Source organism: Triticum aestivum, chromosome 2B, assembly GCF_018294505.1.
Source record: "Triticum aestivum cultivar Chinese Spring chromosome 2B, IWGSC CS RefSeq v2.1, whole genome shotgun sequence".
NCBI classification, from domain to species: domain Eukaryota; kingdom Viridiplantae; phylum Streptophyta; class Magnoliopsida; order Poales; family Poaceae; genus Triticum; species Triticum aestivum.
Genome location: NC_057798.1, coordinates 640,476,386 through 640,499,201, shown reverse-complemented (window position 1 = coordinate 640,499,201; position 22,816 = coordinate 640,476,386). Strand labels below are relative to the sequence as shown.

The 22,816-nt window shown below is 47.4% G+C and overlaps 2 protein-coding genes across 3 annotated transcripts; both read left to right on the top strand.

Moving 5' to 3' along the window:
• Window positions 1-14,775: 14,775 nt before the first annotated feature.
• Window positions 14,776-17,113, top strand: LOC123046447 (peroxisomal 2,4-dienoyl-CoA reductase [(3E)-enoyl-CoA-producing]). The gene is made up of 5 exons (XM_044469821.1): window positions 14,776-15,126; window positions 15,629-15,788; window positions 16,043-16,212; window positions 16,291-16,513; window positions 16,807-17,113. Exons 1-5 carry the CDS (start codon window positions 14,935-14,937, stop codon window positions 16,959-16,961), a joined length of 900 nt encoding a protein of 299 aa, XP_044325756.1. The 5' UTR covers window positions 14,776-14,934; the 3' UTR covers window positions 16,962-17,113.
• Window positions 17,114-18,588: 1,475 nt separating this feature from the next.
• On the top strand, window positions 18,589-21,334 carry LOC123041860 (MADS-box transcription factor 31). 2 transcript variants are annotated; one of them, XM_044464412.1, is made up of 8 exons: window positions 18,589-18,728; window positions 19,126-19,342; window positions 20,008-20,077; window positions 20,163-20,324; window positions 20,433-20,474; window positions 20,601-20,648; window positions 20,740-20,951; window positions 21,034-21,334. In XM_044464412.1, coding segments are annotated over exons 2-8 (723 nt in total). In that variant the 5' UTR covers window positions 18,589-18,728; window positions 19,126-19,154; the 3' UTR covers window positions 21,035-21,334. The 2 variants fall into 2 exon arrangements, with proteins under 2 accessions (XP_044320347.1, XP_044320346.1); XM_044464411.1 differs by lacking the exon at window positions 21,034-21,334 and having other exon boundaries at window positions 20,740-20,955.
• The last annotated feature ends 1,482 nt before the right edge of the window (window positions 21,335-22,816 follow it).

The window sequence follows — 22,816 nt, the reverse complement described above, 5'->3', positions numbered from 1 at the left end:
TCATGATTTTTTCTTATAAAATAACATGAACATGTTTTATACATGTGGACATTTTAATTGCCACAAATATTTTTCTGGGTCATCTGAAGTTTTTGTAAAACCATGAGAGCAAACTTTTGAAATTCTCCGAACTTTTTTGTAATGAGAGTTGTTCTATTTCAAAAACAAAGTAAATCAATTTTCCATATACATATATATATATACATATATATATATATATATATATATATATATGTATAGCAATTTCAGAATATAAATATATGTAAGAAAGGGAAAACAAAAAAGGAAAAACGCAAGCCTTGTGTTTAAAAAAGGTGGAAAGTTCCTATGTTCAACATAAGATTCCTAGTAGTTAGGCCGATGTTCAAAATATCGGACAATTAACCAATATATCGCGACTCTGTGTGTCACGTTTACCGCAGATTACCATTTTCCTTGAAACACGGGATCACATTTACCCCATTGACTACAGGAGGCCCCAAGTCAGTTTGGAATTGAAGCACTAGGATCCTCTTGGTGGAGGTACGGTGTTACCAGGAGCTTAGTTTTGTGGACATGCACCTTGATGTTGTCCTTGGCGATGAGCTCGAAGATGCAGACGTCGAACTTCTCCAGATTGTTCTCAATCGAGAAGTAGCTCCAGTCGGAGATAAAGCCCCGGCGGGGGTAGGTTTTGACCATCCTTCGCAAATAGTGGCGCACCTCCCTTGTTCCTTAGATCGTCCATATCCTCTAAGGTTGTAAAACCTTATGTTAGAGCACGAGTCTTTAATAGCAATTGAAATGATCGATACTGTTGACTGAAGGGTGGGTGGGTGGGGGTGAATAGGAGACTACAAATTTAATTCTTACTCCCTCCGGTTCTTTTTACTCTGCATATAAGAATTGTCTGAAGTTAAACTTTGTAAAGTTTGACCACATTTATATGAAAAAATATTAACATCTATAATGCTAATTTATACAATATGAAAACTAAAGTCATGACGCATCAAATGCTGTTGAATTCACATTCTGATTTTTGGTATTTTTTCTATAAACTTGGTCAAAGTTTATGAGGTTTGACTTCAGACAAATCTTATATGCGAACTAAAAAGGACCGGAGGGAGTACTTGTAATTTTAGGGTTAAGCGGACAAATAGGGTTCACGATATGCAACTAGGTGAATAGAATCTATATGACAAGCATGCTTAAAGAAAAAAAATGCTAGGCAACAATCTAAATAGCAAGCCCACAAGCATACAAAGCAAAGTAAAAATGTGGGAAAGGGTTAACGACAAGTGAGACGAGGACGTGAATTTTATCCTGAAGTTCACTCTTCCTTAGGGAAGAGCTAATCTCCGTTTAGAGCGGTGTCGGAGCCAAAGCTTGTGGAACGCCATGGAAGGCTCGCCGAGTTCTCTTTCGAGTCACCCCAACGAATGAGCCTCAAATGACTCAGGCTTTTCTTGAAGGCGACCACCACACCTTTACAAACATCTCCGGAGCACACCACAAGCAAGGAAGCTTCTGCAGGAACCTCTAACCACCTAGGAGCCAAAGCTCCAAGAGTAACAAGTCCATGGCAGACAAATAATATTGTGGGAACACGAATTTGGTTTGAGTGTAGATCGGGTCTTGCTCTCCTAATCCCCAAAGTTTCAACAAGTTTGGATGAGAGTATTGAGCAAACTAGAGTGTAGCAATGGTGGAGCTCAACAAGGCATTAGGGTTAGAGATGGAGGTGGAAGAAGGGGTCCTTTCATAGTGCTCTTGGCTGGATGGGGATTTTTGCTCGCCGGACCCCGTGCGCACAGGATAAGTCAGCCTTGTGGGCACGGGGTGTCCAGAAACTTGGCCACCTTGGACCCCGTACGCACGGGGTGTCCAGAGAGTTTTGTGGCACGCCGCGCACATGGGGTGTCCAGAGAGTTTCTATAGATACTCAAAGGACACCTCAACTAAGCATGGCAAAAATAGGTAGTAGAGTGGTAGGTGTAGGAAGGCTGGTGTATATGTTTTGAAGTGTCCCCACACGACACTCATCCGTGATGTCCCTTTTAATAGTGCGGTGTAGCAACAGCATGGCGAAACTATGTCATAACTGGGCCGGCCCATTACCAGCTAACCGTATCGCGACACTAGCGTACGACTCGCTGCAAGCAACAAATAGCCACGCCTTTTGCTCACCCTCGCACACCCTACACGGGATTTGGAACACTATTCGTCTCGATGCAAAGATTATGATGTCTTGCTTACCGCAATACAAACTATAGTCTCACCGATGGGCCGATCAATAGAGTTGGTTAGGGTTAGTTTAGTGAACTTTCTATTCTCTAAAGTAGGCACTGGTTTTGGAAACCTTCTGCCTGATTTTAGGAAGGTCCCGATTAGATTTTTTTTTTGCTGTATCAATTTTCTTATGATTTTTATTTTTATTTTAACTATATGTTTGTTTTCAATTTATTTTTATTCTCAAATACATGACAATGTTTAATATGCATTGAACATTTTCCGTATGCATGTTGTGCATTTTACAGATACAAGTTGAATATTTTTCTAAATATATGTTGAACGTTTATTCAAATACATGCAGAAAGTTTATCAAATTCACATTGAATATTTTTTAAATACACAACTAACATTTTCCAAAAAATGTTGAACCTTTTCCACAAATATAATTTTTCAAAATGTGTGCACAATTTAGAAGTGTTATGAACATCTCTCTAAATGTCACGAATTTTTTTATATTTTATGATTTTTTTGAAATTACGCTAACACATGTTTACATTAAAATGATTTTTCAAAAAATGTCATTAACAGAAATATGTGACTTGTAAAAAATGTCATGAACAATTTTTTGAATAGTACAAACATTTTTTACAAATTACCCGAACAGACATTTTACATTTTTCATGAACAATTTTCTAAAATAAGATGAACATGTTTTATGCGGGTGTACACTTTTAAATACCACAATTTGTTTTTGGATTGTCTGAAGATTTTATTAAAACCAGAGAACAAACTTTTGAAGTTCTCCAAACATTTTTGTAATGTGCGTGCAAAAATTAAGTAAAATAATTTTTCCATATACAGATGTAGTGCATTTTCTGAATATAAAATATAAGTAAGAAAAAGGGAAACAAAAAGGAAAAACACAAGCGTTGTGTTGAGAAAAGAAAAAAAGGCGAAAGGCCTACTGTCGGTGTCAAAACCGGCGGATCTCGGGTAGGGGGTCCAGAATTGTGCGTCTAGGCGGATGATAACAGGAGACAAGGGACACGATGTTTTACCCAGGTTCGGGCCCTCTTGATGGAGGTAAAACCCTATGTCCTGCTTGATTGATATTGATGATGTGGATGTTACAAGAGTAGATCTACCATGAGATCAAGGAGGCTAAACCCTAGAAGCTAGCCTATGGTATGATTGTTGTTGTTCTACGGACTAAATCATCCGGTTTATATAGACACCGGAGAGGGCTAGGGTTACACAGAGTCGGTTACAATGGTAGGAGATCTACATATCCGTATCGCCAAGCTTGCCTTCCACACCAAGGAAAGTCGCATCCAGACACGGGACGAAGTCTTCAATCTTGTATCTTCATAGTCTTGGAGTCCGGCCGATGATGATAGTTCAGCTATCCGGACACCCCCTAGTCCAGGACTCCCTCAGTAGCCCCCGAACCAGGCTTCAATGACGACGAATCCGGCGCGTATATTGTCTTCGGCGTTGCAAGGCGGGTTCTTCTTCAAACTTCATGTACCTGCCGAATAGTGTCCGGCTTCCTTATAAATGTTGCGCTCCTTGGCTTCTACGTCCAATAATGACCCTCTTTCACGTGTCGTATGAATGCGAAAAGCTAGGGTATTTTTACATTTTACCCCCTAGCTGCGCGACCGAGCCGCCTATAAGAGAGGCGAGGATTTAGATCCAACTCACACCATCCTCCTTCCGCAAGTACTCATCGAAGCGCCTCTGACGAAAATCCATTCCATCATGGATAGTCGACGCGACTCCTCCTCTCGCGCTCCCAGCCCTCAGCCAGGAGATTGGAGGAGATGCTCAGTTCCACACAGCGAGCTAGTGACGCTCCAAACCGAGGGATATCTTCCCCCGGCCTTCATGGTTCCGGTTCGAGCCGGACTGGCCACCTTCAGGGGTGGAAAGCAGGCGGAGAGCGTCCCCAACCCTTCCAAAGGAGAGCGGGTATGCTTCGTCCCTTATCTAATAAGGGGACTCAGATTTCCCATACATCCGTTTCTCCGGGGGCTCCTGGAGTTCTACGGACTCCAGCTTCACCACCTTACACCTGCCTCCATTCTGCACATCGCGGGCTTTGTAGCTCTTTGCGAGCTGTTCTTGGGCATCGAGCCCCATTCTGCGCTATGGAAGAGATTGTTTTGCCTCGTACCCCGTTCTCACGAGGGGTCGATATATCAAGTGGGCGGAGCTGAAATATGGCGCATCGCCGGGACCGGATATCTATCCGGTACCCCGAATAAGGCGTCCGAAAACTGGCCTTCGGAATGGTTCTACATGGAGGACGCCCCTCTGCCGGATCCAGTTCGTATCGGCCTCCCGGAGTTCGGCAATGCTCCCTTGAAGAAACGCCTGAGTTGGCGCCCGCGGAGCCCTCAACGGGAAGATGATGGGAGCGTCCATTATCTGATGGGCCGGATTAGGTTACTGGCCCACTCCGGATTGACCATGATTGAAATCATGGCCACGTGCATTATGCGAGGGGTGCAGCCGCTCCAATATAGGGGCCACCCCATGTGGGATTTCAACGGGGAAGATGACGCCTCCCGTCATGGCCGCAGAGGGCCGGGATCGGCCGCCGATCTGGTAAAGATCCTGTCCGGCTTGTACAAGGGGGAGAAGGAGGACTTCCTCCGCACGAGTCCATTGAATGGATTCTCCATGAATAACCCTCGGAGCTGGGTAAGCAGACGTTTATCTATCTGATCCATATTTCCAAAGTCAAGTGTCTTACTTTGTGATTTTGACGCAGGAGCTGCGCCGGGATGTGGAGGGCATACAAAGCCTGGCTCAACAGCCCGAGGATCCGGGATGATCCCTTGATCCGGCCTCCGAAGAGGATCCGGACATAAAGGTGGAGCTGATTGACGGGGTGTTCCACCAACTTAGCATGGACAATGCTCTAGTCGCCATTACGGCTGACTACCTCGGTTTATTTCCGGCTTCCCAGGTGACTATGACCGGAGTCCTGACACCATCATTTGATCCATGCTCATTTCTGAGCATCCTATACCAATGGTGCACCGCAGGAGGCGTCTTTAAGGCAGGAAGCCGAACCCGCGGCGGCTGACCAGCAAGGGTCAGTTCGGCCCAGCAGGTGGAAGAGGAGTGCGACGCAAATTGAAATGTCGCCACAACGGTACGGCGCACCGCTGTTTTTAAGGGAAGGATCCCTAGGAGGTATATTAATGCTCATGACTTTTCCAGGAGAAAGAGCGCTCGCCGGACAGTGTCCGGAGAGGTTGCCAATCAAGCCTCCGCCAGCCATGCTCCAACGCGTGGTCCAGAAGGGGAGGCGAACACAAGGCATGAGCCGGATGCTCCTCCAACGGAGGATACCGACAGGCTGTCCGCCATCAGGTCTGAGGCGGAGAGCGCCATGAATCACAGGCATCGCCGGACAGTTCTTCGTGACGCATGTTTCTCCCCGGAGGCGTTGAATGCCTTTAATGAGGGAGACGTGCACCTCCGTGCCGCTCAAGATGGTTTAACCAGAGCCACGAAGCAGTATGTGAAGGACATACGGGTAAGAAATTTTAATAGTTATATATGCCAGTAGCCCCCGAGACTCAAAATAGTTAAAATAACTGATTTAAGGATCATTTGTTATGCAGGATCTTACAGAGAAGAATACCCACCTGTCCCAGGAGCATCAAGAGTGCAAGGCCCAACTTGGGGCCGCACTGGCCGCCACAGGGGGAGCTACAGAGACCCTCGCTGGTAAGACATACTTCAAAAAGATAAGTAGTTAATAAAGTGCGACGTGTGCATAAATCTGACAATAATATTGCAGAGGGTGCCGGACTAGATCCGGACAAGCAACAGCTACTGCGCCAGCTGAAGGCCGGCGAGAGGGTGCTTATGAAGGTGCAGCAGGAGAGGAACAAGCTCCAAGATGCCCACACCCAGCTAGGAGAAGAGCTAAAAGGTGTTCGGGCCCAGCTGTCTGGCTCCGTGAAGGAGAATCAGCGGCTTCGTCGCGGCATTTATAGTAAGTGCTTGAGCAAACTCCTTTGAAAAGAAGAGTTCGGCGAGGAAGTCGATTGACAGAAATATGTCTTTAGGTGTTCTCACAGGTCGCCCTGCGGAGGGAATGCCCGGTTCAACGGGTGACCAACTCCCCGAGCTGATGCAACTGCACGAACGTGTTCGGCAAGCAATGAGTGGCGTCGCCCAGGCCTTATGGCCGTCCGTCTCCCTACCCGAAAGCCTTGAAGGGCTTGCCGAGAAGCTTCAGGGAGCACGGCGGCGCTTCCATCTGTGGAAGATATCGGCCTGCCGTCAAGGCGCCAGGGAGGCCTGGGCCATGGTGAAGACGTGGTACAAGAAGGCGGATCAGAACCACATGGCCGAAGTCGGACCTGTGGGGCCCGATGGGAAGGAGATCCCTGTGAGCTTAATGTACGGCCAAGTAGAGTTGGCCGCTAAGTATTCCCAACAGGACTGTAAATTAGATAGCCTGTTAGACGGGATTGAAGAGGAGTACAATCAGTCAATTTGACGATGTATTTTAAAATGACATGTAAATGCCTTCTAGCCGGATTGTAGATCATTTGTCTTTGCCGACCTTTTCGCTTCAACCTCGGGACCCTAGAGTCCGGAGTGTGTCCGAATACCTTCTCAGTTATGAAAAAACCGGGGCATGCATGGAAACCAGGCGTAGGGGTCATTAGTGCTTTATCAGACAAGTGCCCAACTAGTTATGTTATATTACATGGTTAGTAAGAAACATCTTCCAGGGAGAATAGTTCCGTTAGGGGTTCCTTTCCCTGGGAGGCATGCCCTAAAGTGCATGTCCACACTGCGAAGAGAGCAGAAAAAGCATCTGGGGGCAGATAAGTTAAATAAGTAATAAATCATCTTTCAAGTCACCGATCGAATATTCCCTTAAGAACGCTAGCTTTCGGCTTCACCCAGTCTGAGGTACACATCCGGCTGACCCGGCAGTAACAATCGCAGAGGTGCTCCCTTTACCTCCTAGCCGAACAATCGGGAACATAGGGGTAAGCGCAGGAGCCAGGCAACCCAGCTTGGCCAAAACTTAAGTCATATCGATGCATATAATGGTGAATAAAAGATACATGCGGAAGTATGACACATGTGTTGGGCATGAAGCCCGTATAAATAAGCTTCTGTTAAAGAAGCCCCCAGGTATAATGAGTGCTAGGAGCACATCAAGTGTGTGCGAACAATGCACAAATTAGCCTATCAAAGGCTTTTACTAAAAAAAGTGGGAAGAAGGAGGGGGACAAGAGACAGTGAAAAATGTAAAAGGTGGACGGAGGAGGGAGACGAACTTTGAGTCCAGCGTTAGGCGTAGAATCTTCGGAGACGGGCTGTGTTCCATGGGTTCGGCTCGAGTCGGTTGTCAGATGCGTTGCGTAGACGGTATGATCCGCCGGTCAGGACTTGGTCGATGATGAAGGGACCTTCCCATTTGGGCTTAAGTTTGTCCTTTTTCTTGTCCGGCAGGCGTAGGACAAGTTCGCCAACATTGTAAGTTTTGGCCCGTACTTCTCTGCTTTGATATCTTCGAGCCTGCTGCTGATAGAATGCGGAACGAGCTTTTGCCACGTCCCGCTCCTCCTCTAAGGCGTCCAAACTGTCCTGCCGATCCAACTCGGCTTCTCTTTCTTCATACATGCGCACGCGAGGTGAGTCATGAATTATATCGCAGGGCAGAACTGCCTCTGCGCCGTACACCATAAAAAATGGTGTGAATCCGGTAGTGCGGTTTGGCGTGGTCCGCAGCCCCCAGAGTACGGAGTCGAGCTCCTCTACCCAGTGCGTGTTAGATTCCTTGAGGGACCGCACTAGTCTGGGTTTGATGCCGCTCATGATTAGACCATTTGCTCGTTCGACTTGACCGTTAGTTTGGGGGTGATAGACTGAAGCGTAGTCGAGCTTGATGCCCATGTTTTTGCACCAGAGTTTAACCTCGTCGGCCGTGAAATTCGTGCCGTTATCAGTGATGATGCTGTGGGGGACACCATAACGGTGTACTACCCCGGATATGAAGTCTATCACGGGTCCGGATTCGGCCGTTTTAACTGGCTTGGCCTCTATCCATTTGGTGAATTTGTCCACCATGACCAATAGGTATTTTTGCTTGTGGGTTCCCCCTTTAAGGGGTCCAACCATATCAAGCCCCCAGACCGCGAACGGCCAGGTGATGGGTATAGTTTTGAGGGCGGTGGGTGGCATGTGGCTTTGATTAGCAAAGAGCTGGCAACCGACGCATCGTTGGACTAAGTCCTGAGCATCTGCCCGGGCAGTCGGCCAATAAAATCCTGTACGGAAGGCCTTGCCTACAAGGGCCCGGGCTGCGGCGTGGTGCCCACCGAGTCCGGCGTGAATTTCAGCCAGGAGATTTCGCCCTTCCTCTTCGGAGATACACCTTTGAAGGACTCCGGTTGTGCTTTTCTTATAAAGTTCTCCCTCATGGACCTTGTAGGCTTTAGATCGCCGAACTATGCAGCGGGCCTCATTTTGGTCTTCGGGGAGTTCCTGCCTAGTTAAGTAGGCTAGGAATGGTTCCGTCCACGGGGCGATTACTGCCATTATTTCGTGGGCTGAGGGTGTTATTTCATTGGCTGAGCCACCGACTGTGTCAGAATGTTCCGTGTTGGGTGGCGCGGTTGGTTCCGGGTTGCTATTTCCGGACTCCTCTTCCCATAGTACGGATGGCTTAAAGAGCCGCTCCAGGAAGATGTTTGGAGGGACGGCGTCGCGTTTTGCGCCGATGCGTGCCAACACGTCGGCTGCCTGGTTGTTGTCCCGGGCTACGTGGTGGAATTCGAGTCCTTCGAACCGAGCTGACATTTTTAAGACGGCGTTACGGTAGGCTGCCATTTTCGGATCCTTGGCGTCAAAGTCTCCATTTACTTGGGATATTGCGAGGTTTGAATCCCCGCGGACCTCTAGGCGTTGAATGCCCATGGAGATGGCCATCCGGAGACCATGTAGAAGGGCCTCGTATTCGGCTGCGTTGTTGGAGTCCGTGTACATTATTTGAAGTACGTATTGGACTGTATCTCCGGTTGGGGACGTCAAGACGACGCCAGCCCCCAAGCCGGCCAACATTTTAGAGCCGTCGAAGTGCATAATCCAATTGGAGTATGCGCCGTACTCTTTAGGGAGTTCGGCTTCAGTCCATTCAGCGACGAAGTCAGCCAAAACTTGCGACTTTATAGCTCGCCGCGGTTTGTAGGTTATATCGAATGGTAAAAGCTCAATGGCCCATTTTGCAATCCTGCCCGTCGCGTCGCGATTGTTTATGATGTCGTTGAGAGGTACTTCGGAGGCCACTGTTATCGAACACTCTTGAAAGTAGTGTCGCAGCTTCCGGGATGCCATGAACACCGCGTACGCTATCTTTTGATAATGTGGGTACCGGGACTTGCATGGAGTTAGGACAGTGGATACGTAGTACACTGGTTTTTGAAGAGGGAATTTGTGCCCTTCTGTTTCTCGTTCGACGACGAGCACCGCGCTTACAACTTGATGTGTTGCCGCGATATATAACAACATTGGTTCGCCCAAGTTGGGCGCGGCCAGGACCGGATTTGTTGCCAGTATGGCCTTTATTTCTTCGAGTCCGGCTGTGGCAGCATCCGTCCATTCGAAGTGTTCGGTGCGCCTGAGGAGGCGATAGAGGGGCAATGCTTTTTCTCCCAAACGGGAGATGAAGCGGCTTAGGGCCGCCACGCATCCGGTCAATTTTTGTATTTGTTTGAGGTCTTTTGGGATGTCCAATTGTGACAGAGCTCGGATCTTGGCTGGGTTTGCTTCAATTCCTCTACCGGATACAATGAAGCCCAAGAGCTTTCCGGCTGGTACGCCGAAAACGCATTTTTCCGGGTTGAGCTTAATGTCATATGCTCGGAGGTTGTCGAATGTGAGCCTCAAATCGTCTATTAGAGTTTCGACGTGTTTGGTCTTGACGACCACATCGTCTACGTATGCCTCCACTGTTTTGCCGATCTGGGTAGCCAGACATGTCTGAATCATGCGCTGATATGTTGCACCGGCATTTTTAAGGTCGAAGGGCATTGTGTTGAAGCAGAATGATCCATATGGAGTAATGAATGCCGTTGCGGCCTGGTCTGTTTCCGCCATCTTGATTTGATGGTATCCGGAGTATGCGTCGAGGAAACACAATGAATCATGCCCCGCGGTAGCATCGATGATTTGGTCGATGCGGGGGAGGGGGAAAGGATCCTTTGGACAGGCCTTATTAAGGTCTTTAAAATCCACACAAAGGCGCCAGGATTTGTCCTTTTTTGGTACCATTACCAGGTTTGCTAGCCAGTCCGGATGTTTTATATCTCTGATGAATCCGGCTTCCAATAGTTTGGGTAGCTCCTCTCCCATTGCCTGTCTTTTGGGTTCGGAAAATCGTCGAAGAGCCTGTTTGACTGGCTTGAATCCTTTTAGGATATTTAGGCTGTGCTCTGCCAGCCTGCGTGGGATTCCTGGCATATCTGAAGGGTGCCAGGCAAAAATGTCCCAATTTTCCCGAAGGAATTCTCGTAGTGCGGCTTCTACATCAGGGTTTAATTGTGCCCCAATGGAGGCCGTCTTTGTGGGGTCCGTAGGATGGACCTGGAATTTGACTATTTCGTCTGCTGGTTTGAAAGACGTGGACTTAGATCTCTTGTCGAGTATCACATCGTCCCTATTCACCGTGGAGCGTAGTGCCGTGAGTTCTTCTGCCGCTAGTGCTTCGGATAGTGCCTCTAGGGCTAGTGCGGCTGTCTTGTTTTCGGCGCGGAGTGCTATGTCCGGATCACTGATCAGAGTGATGATTCCATTGGGCCCGGGCATTTTGAGCTTCATGTACCCGTAATGGGGTACGGCTTGGAAAATTGTGAATGCCTCTCGCCCTAATAGAGCGTGATATCCGCTGCTGAACGGGGCCACTTGGAACGTGACTTCCTCGGACCTGTAGTTGTCCGGCGAGCCGAACACCACATCTAGTGTGATTTTTCCTGTGCAGCGTACTTCCCGACTAGGGATTATTCCTCTAAAGGTTGTGCTGCTTCGCTCAATGCGGCTCCAATCTATTTCCATTTTTTGGAGAGTTTCCTCGTAGATGAGGTTTAATCCGCTGCCGCCATCCATGAGTACCTTGGTAAGACGAAAGCCGTCCACTATGGGACTGAGGACCATTGCGGCTGGTGCTTGGGCTGTTCGGAATTTAGGTTCGTCGCTGGCATTGAAGGTGATAGCCGTGTCGCTCCATGGATTTGTTGTTGCTACTTGGTAGACTTCGGCGAGGCTGCGGATTGTTCGTTTCCGCATATTATTTGATGCGAAAGTCTCGAAGACTGTTGATACCGTACTGGTGTTGTTGGGCTGGTTGTCCGGGGCAAGAAGCCCTTCGCCACTTTTGGCCACCTGTCGTAGTATCCAACATGCCCGGAGGCTATGTGTTGGAGTGGCGCCTTCTGCATTATGGATTTTGCAGGGTCCGCTGAGCCATCCCTCCAGTACGGTTCCGTACCCTTTGGGGGTTTTTTGCTTTTTGATTTTTGACCCAGGTGCTTGAGCATGGTGCACCCTTTTATTCCGGACTAAGGTTGTGTTTAGGGCCGGATTGTCCCAAAATCTAGTTTCGGTTTTCCAGGCACTCTCCATCGCACAGTATTTTCGTACTATGGTCGCCAGGTCGGCGAAGCGCGTGACCTTGCGACGACTTATGGCGTTCATAATTCCCTTGTCCGTGCAATTATTGCAGAAAATAGAGATTGCGCTTTCCTCATGGCAGTCCTTTATCCTGTCCATAACCAGGAGGAATCTGGCCCAGTAATGATGTACTGTTTCATCTGGCTCTTGCCGTATTTGGGATAGATCGCTTGTGTTTGGGTGGGCGGGTGGAACTAAATTCGGAACCCCACCCAATCTGAGGCTCAAAGGCCGAGGAATTTCCGGATTTGGAAGCTTGGATTGCTGGAGGTCGTCCAACGAATCTAGTTCGCTGCCTGACTTTAGGTTCAGTACTCGATTGACGTTCGTCCCTCCGCGGGAATCCGGCATGGAGGGATCGGGAATCTGGACATAACTGGTCCTTATCATAGGGGAAAAGCCGCCGCGTTGTTCTTCTACCACATCAACATGGTGGGTAGCCTGGGGAGAGTTAATTTCTCTCAGATCGGTTTTAAGCCCAATCTGATCGTAGTCTGTAGCGACTCCCAGGGCGGCGATGCGATCCAAGAGCTCGTTTACGGAAGAGAGCTCCATTGGATCCAGCTGCTTGGCGAATTCCGAGTTAATGCGAAGATCGCTTTTGATGACCCGAGAGGTCATCGTCGAAGCGGTGGCCGAACAGGCGGTCATAAGGAAACCACCTAGCCGGATAGCTTGACCGGCGGCCAAAGCTCCTTTGGCGACGGTACCGTCTTTAAAGACGGGAGGAGGCATCCTTCCTGATTGCGACGGCACAGAGGAACTCTCAATGAAAGCACCAATGTCGGTGTCAAAACCGGCGGATCTCGGGTAGGGGGTCCCGAACTGTGCGTCTAGGCGGATGGTAACAGGAGACAAGGGACACGATGTTTTACCCAGGTTCGGGCCCTCTTGATGGAGGTAAAACCCTACGTCCTGCTTGATTGATATTGATGATGTGGATGTTACAAGAGTAGATCTACCACGAGATCAAGGAGGCTAAACCCTAGAAGCTAGCCTATGGTATGATTGTTGTTGTTCTACGGACTAAACCATCCGGTTTATATAGACACCGGAGAGGGCTAGGGTTACACAGAGTCGGTTACAATGGTAGGAGATCTACATATCCGTATCGCCAAGCTTGCCTTCCACGCCAAGGAAAGTCCCATCCGGACACGGGACGAAGTCTTCAATCTTGTATCTTCATAGTCTTGGAGTCCGGCCGATGATGATAGTTCGGCTATCCGGACACCCCCTAGTCCAGGACTCCCTCACCTACCGTTTAACATAAGATTCCTAGTATTTAGGCCAATGTATTAAATATCGACCGTTCCACGATTTTATCGAGACTCCATGGGTCAACACTAAAGACTATGCCATACTGGTTGTGCTAGTCGGCTGAGCCAATTTATCGGTGTGTCAAGCTATTTATCATGGATCTACTGATAAATCGGTTGGGCCTGTCTAGGCATAAACCTAAAAATTGGCTCTCCCCTCCACCTACCTTCCCGAACAAAACTCGCTCTGCTCAATAGGGTTTGGGCAATACTCAGCGCTTTGCCACCATGCTCCCTATTCACCAGGCGAAACTAGCCTGGTCTAAGCTCTCAACCCTCCGGATATGCCCATCGTGTTCCCCAGGAGCTGAAGCCCTTGCACCCTCCGCATCTCCCACCTCGCCGAAGAGCACGATGCCTGACGCCTGGAGCAGCTCTCCGTCACCCCTTCCTCCAACACCACCACACTTGATGCCCTTCCGAGGAGAAGCCCCTTTAGGGGTGAGTATTGCATATTTTAGATATTTTTCTGTGCCAAGAACCTGTGATTTACAAAAAGTCTGGCCGATTAATAGTCGACAAATAAAATCAACCAATCGATCAATTTTTGATTAATCTTTGGCCCATAGGAAAGTTTCCTATGGTTTCAAAAAAATTGGAGTACAAATGATTCATATGATTCCTAGTATTTAGGCCATGTTCAAAATATCGGTCGATTCACAATTTATCGAGACTCTATGGGTCAACGCTAGGATTATGCCATATCAGTTGTGTTGGTTTGCTGGGCCAATTTTGTCAGTGTGTCAAGCGATTTATCAGGGATCTGTCGTCAAATTGGTTGGGTCTGTCCAGGCAGGAACCTAAACATTGGCACTCCCCTCCATCTGCCTTCCGGAAAAAACTTGCCCTGCTCGATAGGGTGTGGAACTACTCAGCATTTCACCATCATGCTCCCTATTCACCAGATGACGACACCCTGGACGATGCCAGCCCGGTCTAACCTCCCAGCCCTCCAGATCTCTCCATCGTGTTCCCCTGGAGCTGAAGCAATATGGAGCCCTCCATATCTCCCACCTCGTTGAAGAGCACGATGGCTAACACCCTGGAGCAGCTCTCTGCCACCACCCTTTCCTCCAACAACATGATAGCCACACCACCCTTCCTCCAACAACACCAGACCTAATGCCATTCCTTGCTCGAAGAGAAGTTCCTCCAGAGTTGAGTATAGCATATTTTAGAATTTTTTGTCTCTGAGAATCTGTGATTTGCCAAAAGTCTGGCCGATTAATAGTCGACAAATAAAATCAATTAATTGATCAATTTTTGGGCCATAGGAAAGTGTCCTATGGTTTGGAAAACCTGGAGTACGAATGAATCATAAAGCAAAGTTTTCTATGGTTTAAATGTTCTGAATAAGAAAATTACTAATTGTTAGAATCCTTGAATTTCTTTGCAAAAAAGACCTAAAATTCTAACAAAGTTGTGAGCAGAAAATCCATGTCCAGTGTGGTCGTAGTTTTTTTTTTCCAGCTTAGTGTGAGTCGTAGTTGGTATGCTCGGCTCAATTTGGTCCCATAGAAAAACCATAGCCACGAATCAGAGGAAATCCGGCAGCGCCGCGTGTCGAAGACGAGTCCAAACACGGAACAAAGCCGGCGATTAGCAGCACGCTAAACTAGCATCTCGCGCTTCTCCATCCATCTGCGCCCACACCGGAGCTGGGAGGAGCGGGGAAGAAGAAGGCGACGAGTAGGCGATGGCGACCGAGTCGCCGTTCCGGGCGGACGTGCTGAGGGGCAAGGCGGCGCTGGTCACCGGCGGCGGCTCCGGCATCTGCTTCGAGATCGCCACCCAGCTCGCCCGCCATGGCGCCCACGTCGCCATCATGGGCCGCCGCCGCGAGGTCCTCGACAAGGCCGTCGCCGCCCTCCGATCCGAGGGCCTTCGGGTGCGCCCAATCTGCTTTCCCCCTCCCCCTCTTCCGCTCCAAACCTACCTACCACCATCGCGCATGTTTCACCCACCTTGGTTCCTTGCTTAGGATCTGGTGCTCTCTGGTTGTCAGGTGGAAATGCTTTTGATATTTCATCTGTTCCTTATTAGCAGTTGCGTGATTAGTAAACAAGAAAGGAAATCGCTGCGAATTTTGTATATAACTTGTTGTTTTCTTATCTTGTTCATCGAATCCCATGGTAATCGAGTTCTTATAGGGGATTTTGTATAGAAATTGTTGTTTAGGGAATGAAGTCAACTTGCTATTTTCGCAAGTGAAGTGCTATATTAATCGGGTTGCACGGTGTACAATGCTTTGTACTTCATGTGTCGTTGAATTGTGAAACCATATTCAGAAAGAAAGATGTTCCCCACCATGATTAAATGAACTAGCCTCTTGTCTTCTGGGGATAAAGTAGTGCTGGTCTCTACTAATGCTAGCTTGGTGTGGCGTGCAGGCTGTTGGATTTCAGGGAGATGTACGTAACCAGGAGGATGCAGCGAGAGTGCTCGCGTCGACCGTTGAGCATTTCGGCAAGCTTGACATTCTTGTCAACGGTGCAGCGGGCAACTTCCTTGCATCCCCGGAGGATCTGACACCCAAGGGATTCCGAACAGGTGTTTCACTAAGCCATATGCTTCTGGTTTACTTGAGAGTTGCTGTTTGGTCCAATTGTGTGAATATTGGCAGCGTGATATTGCATGCTGTTTGAATAATAATGCGCCCTTGCTAGTTTGTGCAACTGTGCTAGGCTGCTGAGCTCAAGGATTTTTTGTGCTGATAACTTGCCTTTTATGAAACAAATAGCTCAACACTGAATATTTTTCTTTCAGAAAATTTAGTTAGTATTGACTAAATTTTCTCTCCGCAGTTCTCGAGATTGACACTGTGGGTACGTACACAATGTGCTATGAAGCCCTGAAGTATCTGAAAAAAGGTGGGCCAGGGAGAGGTCCCTCCACTGGTGGCCTCATCATTAACATAAGCGCGACACTGCATTACACTGCTTCTTGGTACCAAATTCATGTCTCCGCCGCTAAGGTACTTTTATCATGTTTGATACACTTCCAGAAAATGATTGAAATAGGTCACTTTTCCTGACAGTGTTGGCTTCTGCAGGCAGGTGTTGATAGTATCACAAGAACGCTGGCTCTGGAATGGGGAACAGATTATGAAATTAGGGTCAATGGAATTGCACCAGGACCAATCGGCGGCACTCCAGGACTGAGGAAGCTTGCACCTGATGAAATGGGCAAGGGGAAAAGGGAAATGATGCCTTTATTTAAGTTGGGGGAGACACGGGACATAGCAATGGCCGCGCTCTATCTTGCTTCCGATGCAGGTCAGTTGTGTTCTCCAGCGTTCATGTAACCAAATAACAGCAAGTTCTTTCAACTGTAAAAGTTCAATAAGCTGAGCATCCAATTACCTGGAGGTCATCTGAAAAGTATTGCTATCACTAGCTTTATAAGATTAGCATGCCCTGCTATACATGTATGCTATTTTAGCACAACTAATATTTTCTTGGCTTCCCAGGAACTGACACATACTACAAAATCTATAAATCAGTAAAGTAATGGCTTATCCTTTGCCATAGAGTTAGCCATTTGATGTATTCAACAATCCGTTGTGCAGGCAAATATGTAAATGGCACTACACTGGTGGTTGATGGAGGGCTTTGGTTGAGTCACCCTCGTCACATCCCCAAGGAGGAAGTGAAGGAGCTCTCAAAGGTGATCGAGAAGAAGGTTAGGGCCTCTGGTGTAGGTGTACCGTCCAGCAAATTGTGATGACATCCCTGGTTTGTGTCACCATCTCACACATGTCATGTACCACCACCCTCAGTATTTGCTGTCAGCGGCTCAGCACCAACTTTATTGTGTACGTGAACCTTGTAACCTGCTGAACATAATTGGTTTCAAATGAGCAACTTCAATATTTACCTCTGTTGTTACTTTCAGATTCGGCCAGAACCTGAAATATTCTGATTGATTTGTGTGATCCAAGCATAAAGAAGTGCACCGCTAAAATTTCCCCAATGATTTGTGTAAAATATACACCTGTGAACAATGTGACCTCCTACATATTGGCGATAAAAAGTGTTAATTTTTATTTGACCCCAGAACAAAGTTAATTTTAGGGCAAAACACGCGGCAACGCGTAGCCAATGTTGGCTTGAGAGAGAACCTGTATGCGTAACGCAACCCATGATAACAACAACTATATTCCTTAGCAGGTGTGAACATGATTCGATCGTCCAAGAGAAACAAAAAGGGTATCCCATAGCCATAGGGATGTGGCCAGACGCTGACAGGCCCCATGAGAAGGAGAGCATAATTTCTTTGCCTTGTGAGCCAGTGTGATGGGTGCCTGGAGCTCCCTTGGAAGTACACAGTTTTTAGCAAGGATATCTCTTCTGCCATCATGCTCTGCTGGTTCTCCTGATCACGGCTCATGAATGAGCCCCGGTACTTGGCAACGAAGTAAACTGGCATTCTTTTCCCCTTGGAACTTGAATGAAAATCACATTTAAATACACTGAAACGCTCAATATCAGTGTGAGGATATGAAAGTTTCTATGAGATGATTTACAGAGGTAATGTGAGTCTAGAGGTGTCTCTTGCTACAGGTGAGAACATGAAAATTTCTGTGAAATAATTACACAAGCAGTGTGAGCTTACACAGACAGGTGCCTTCCGATCATCTGCTATCTTTTACCACTCATCATTGAACCACAGCAATGCTCCAGGGAAGTGCATTTGCAATGGAGTAGTAGCAGTCACTGTCTCACTGAAACACTTTTGCAGAGAGATATCTGCAGATCATCTGCCATCTCTTAACACAAAATCTTAACCGACGACATTGGCATGGGATATGTGTGTGTGACACATGCCATCATGCATTTGACCACGGCTGCATGCCTTTGCCTGGCATCCCAGTAGGTTAGGTGCAGTGTGGAGTGGACCAAGGGCCACCTTATGGAAAGCATTATTGCACCGAGTTATTCCCTGCCTTGGCCAGTTCTAGGTCGGTCTTCTTACAGGAGTAGCCTGGATGCAAGGCGCACCTCCCTTGCCATGTCCAGTAAGAGGCGGTTACCAGTCCACAGCACCCACATTTCCGGCCATCTGGTACCGTCTCCTATGCACACTGAAGCTCACACTTTGCACTTCATCAACTCGCATTATTAATCTTGTGCTGCATTGTTTGAGATGCTCGCCCTAATGGTGCTAATTTGAGGGCACAGGTAGCGCATTTTATGGATAGATGTCTGTGGGCTACAATAATGGTCTGTTTGTGCATGCTATCTGATTTGGGGCAATTACATTGCAGAGAGTTTAATTTGGCTACATTGCTTGATGTAATTGCTCTCTTTTCCTTAATGCATGAAATGTTTATTTGCTGTACCAGTATGTAGTGGGACAGCCTGACAGGAGATGACGAGAATATTAGTGGTCTTTGAGGCTTGAAACAAGAACTTTCCAGACTTATAAAAGGTTCCCCTGGCCCCTTTGCTCCCCCCCTCCATCTTCTGAAGAAGCACACGCAGTCCACAGGTAATGCCTCTCCTCTTTCGACTCCTACCTCTCTTGCTCTGCAGCACACACTCTCTGCAAGAACATGTCTTGCAAATGCTACTCTTTTACTCTTCACAGCATATAGTTTCTCATGTCTATGCATACAGTTTTCTCTGCCTCGTCTCATGCATTTGGAGCCATTTGATCTGCGTGGTGCTTGGATTCGACTTTAACATTGGAGCTTAGAAGTAGTTTCTTTTATGACATATCTTTGCTTCTGAACTCTTGCTTTTCAAACCATCTGCTTGATCTTACTTCCTGCACTTGAAGCCATTCGGTGCATCTCGACTCTGCATTTGAAGCCTTTTACTTGATTCTCATCTTGGATGAACGTAGGCATCATGATCTGACGAGCTCTTTCTGGTTTATTGCATAGGAGGAGAAGAGATCCACTGAGCTGCAGCAATGGGGCGTGGGAAAGTGGAGCTCAAGAAGATCGAGAACACGACGAGCCGCCAGGTCACCTTCTCCAAGAGGCGGATGGGCCTGCTCAAGAAGGCAAATGAGCTGGCCATTCTTTGCGACGCGCAGGTTGGGGTGATCGTATTCTCCGGCAGTGGCAAGATGTACGAGTACTCCAGCCCTCCATGGAGGTGAGTAAAACATCTCTGCACACCAGTTCAACCACTGCATGTTCTCTGCAATTTGATTCTCTGCTCCTCTTGGCTTGAGTGGATATGGATATTCTTGTTTAGGTCTCATAATGTTGTTCTAGAGTTGTCAGATTCAGTTAGTCTTGCAGTTTTTCTCAATGTATACAGTTTTTTTTTTTGAATTTTTTGTTGGGAACTTCCAATTTCTGTTGTTGATAATCTGCACGTTTTAGTAATGAAGTCAAGATCAATTTAAAAGTATACGAAGAACCCACAATGATCAAGTATGCCCTGCCTGTTTCCTTTTCCTTTTTGTGTGTGGCAGGATTGCAAACACCAGTTTAACTACTGCATGTTCTCTGCAATTTGATTTTTATCTGCTCATCTTGGCTTGAGGGGAAATGGAAATTTTGGATACTGTTCAGGTCCCATAATGTTTGTTCTAGACTTGTCATGACGTTCTTTTGTATGTACAGTTAGTCTTGTGCAGTTTTCCTCAATGTGTATACTTCCTGTTGAACTTTTTGTTGGGAACTTCCAACTTTTGTTGTTGATAATCCGCACGTTTTAGTAATGAAGTCAAGATCAATTTAAAAGTATACGAGGAACCGATGATGATCAACTAAGCCCTGACTGTTTTTCGTTCTCCTTTTTGTGTGTGGCAGGATTGCAAACATCTTTGACAGATACCTGAAAGCCCCCAGCACCCGTTTTGATGAGATGGACGTCCAGCAGGTACACCAGTTTAGGCTAAATCAATTAATAACATTGTTAAATTTTACTGGTTTTAGCTAATAATCTTGCTTTCTTTTTGATGAAGAAAATCATCCATGAGATGACACGGATGAAGGATGAGAGCAACAGGCTGAAGATCATCATGAGGCAGTACATGGGTGAGGACCTGGGTTCTCTGACCCTGCAAGACGTGAGCAATCTTGAGCAGCAGATCGAGTTCTCGCTGTACAAGGTTCGCCTTAGGAAGGTAACCACCCTGCAACACGATGCAACAGTTCTAGGTTCTTTTACTCCATGAATGGAACTCTACATTCCTCTGTGCCCAGTGCTAATGACCTGATTTAACTTGTTGCAGCAACAGCTGCTTGACCAGCAGCTGCTCGAGATGCGCCAGAGGGTGTGCGAAACAAGATGCATTGATTTGTCCGGCATTCCTGTCATCCTTTATCACACCCTTTTTCTTTTCTTTTCTTTTTGCAAATAGTTGATTTTTGATGGAGTTTTGTGGATTTCATTCTGACAGGAGATGCACATGTCAGAGGACCAGAGCAGCAGCTACATGTTCCACATGGTAACACATCTCAGCTTAATTTCTCCTTGTCAGGTGATTTTGTGCTGCCGTTTATTCACCCTTGATGAATTTGCTTGTGTCTGTGAAAAAGAATCTGGCGAGGGATCAGCCGGGCCAGTCGGCCGACGTGATGAACCCGAAGCTGTTCCCCCTGTGGGACGTCGGCGACCAGATCTACGGGCAGGACGCCGAGTCCTCCATGACTGCTCTCAAGCTCTCGCCGCAGCTGCAGGAGTACAAGCTCCAGCCGGTGCAGCCCAACCTGCAGGAGGGCAACCTCCATGGCTACGTCCTTCGCCTCTGGTAAGCATCGTACGCGGGGCATCATTGATATCCGTGGGCAAGTTCGTCTGACCTGACCAGTTGCATCCGTCTCTGCCTGCAGATCTCAGGACATGCACCATGGACCTGACAGACACTACTGATGGAGGATGATGAGCAGAGCTTCCCTGTCTGAATCTGCTCTGGAACGGTGTTCTAATCAGCTTACATTATCTTACTGCGTTATGTGGGGTATTAACTGCTATTGCGTTTGCTAGATTACGTTTCATGATGCTTGTAAATGAGGAGTGTGCCACCTGATTTGTGCACCTTGAGGAACTACTACCTCTGTTTCTGTCAAGAAGATGTGTTGTGAGTTGTGACCCGGAGGGGTTATGCCTTGCATTGCTGTTCCCAAAGAAATTTGTGGCAAGTACTACTCTATATCATGATGTCTATTTGCTTTTGTGATGCACACTGCGATTGCTGCATTCTTTTGTGTGGAGACATCATGTGAAATTCGGAGAATTGCACTCAAACTACAGCGTGAAAAAGAAATATAATCTTGTGGATCTTGGACTGACGCGCCACTTAGCCACTGGTTTTGCAATTGCTTGTAAAAACCGCAAAACCTTTTGATGACATCTTGAATGTTGTACAATCGATGGTTGAACAACTTCAGATTGCGCACTTTTGCTCGTGAAACAGATTATGCACGCTTTGTCAAAATGTTGTGCCCTTTTGCTCCGTGCCCTGAAACGGATCGATACTAGTGGCCAACCACGCCTCACATAACAATTCATCCTCCTTTGGAGAGAAATTCAGTCTCCTCTTCTTCTTTGGGTCAGCACGCGACGGTCAGTGCTCATATGGATTCTTGCCTGTCGTTGGATGCACGGCTGTTCGTGTCCTGCTACGGCTATTCCTCTGACTAGGAGTCCTCCACTTGTCCGTCTTCGTAGCCCCCCCAACATGGATAACGTTCATTATCTCCCCATCCTCTACTGCCGTCCCGCTTAGATAAGCATTCCGGCAAATAGTGACCGGGCACAGACGGACGAGCATTCCACACCCGACATCCATGACCGGACAAGCCCCGGCGAATGCGACTCCGTGAATCGTAGTCGATGTTGATGTCGACGGTGAATGAGACTCGATAGCCGAAGGTAAAGGAGGGCGCATACTGCTGCAACGATTGTTGCAGACCAAGGTGCTGAGAGGCATAATGTATGGCGGCTTCAGCTGGGACAACCACGACGGTGATTGCCTGAGAGGCACCAGTGTGGCGGTGTGCTTTGTCCGACGAGGCCCGCCCTGACCAACTGCGTGCACATCCCCCCGCCTTCTTCTTCACCTCGTGGTGGCGGGCCGAAAGACAAGGATCAATCACCAAAGATTGCGTACTTCAACTTAAATATCATTTTCTTCTAAAAAGTTTGTTTAGTGTTCATGAGAATATGATGCTGGCTAAGTCAAATATGTCTGTATTACTAAGAAATGAACGACCTATCATGGACGAGAGGGACAACCCTTAGAGCATTAACCAACATGGAGATGGCAATAGCATAGGAGGAATAAATACAGCATTTTGAGTGGATATTTCAAGACTTTAAGGCCGCTATAATGACACATGAATAAATGGATAAAATATACTCCATCCGTCTCAAAATAAGTATCTCAAACTCAGTACAACTTGAGACGGAGGGAGTACATGATATGACTTCATAAACTGTCCGTAACCATCTGTAGGTGATGCACCATCTCATTTTCGAGCTAGGTCCATGTATTTTTTAAATAAAAGGCCATAGGTTTTTTTAGAATCTATACATAAGGAGGAAACCAACCTAGGGTTGAGCCCCCCCCCCTCCTTGGGGTGACTGAATCCACCCCCTCTGCCTCTCCTTAAA

Bases quoted from the DNA above. Each gene is read 5' to 3' on its own strand.
- LOC123046447 (XM_044469821.1), top strand. From the start codon at position 14,935: ATGGCGACCGAGTCGCCGTTCCGGGCGGACGTGCTGAGGGGCAAGGCG. The intron at 15,789-16,042 runs GTGTTTCACTAA...TTCTCTCCGCAG, and splicing joins ACCCAAGGGATTCCGAACAG to TTCTCGAGATTGACACTGTG. The intron at 16,514-16,806 runs GTCAGTTGTGTT...TCCGTTGTGCAG, and splicing joins CTATCTTGCTTCCGATGCAG to GCAAATATGTAAATGGCACT.
- LOC123041860 (XM_044464411.1), top strand. From the start codon at position 19,155: ATGGGGCGTGGGAAAGTGGAGCTCAAGAAGATCGAGAACACGACGAGC. The intron at 20,078-20,162 runs GTACACCAGTTT...TTTTTGATGAAG, and splicing joins ATGAGATGGACGTCCAGCAG to AAAATCATCCATGAGATGAC. The intron at 20,325-20,432 runs GTAACCACCCTG...AACTTGTTGCAG, and splicing joins ACAAGGTTCGCCTTAGGAAG to CAACAGCTGCTTGACCAGCA.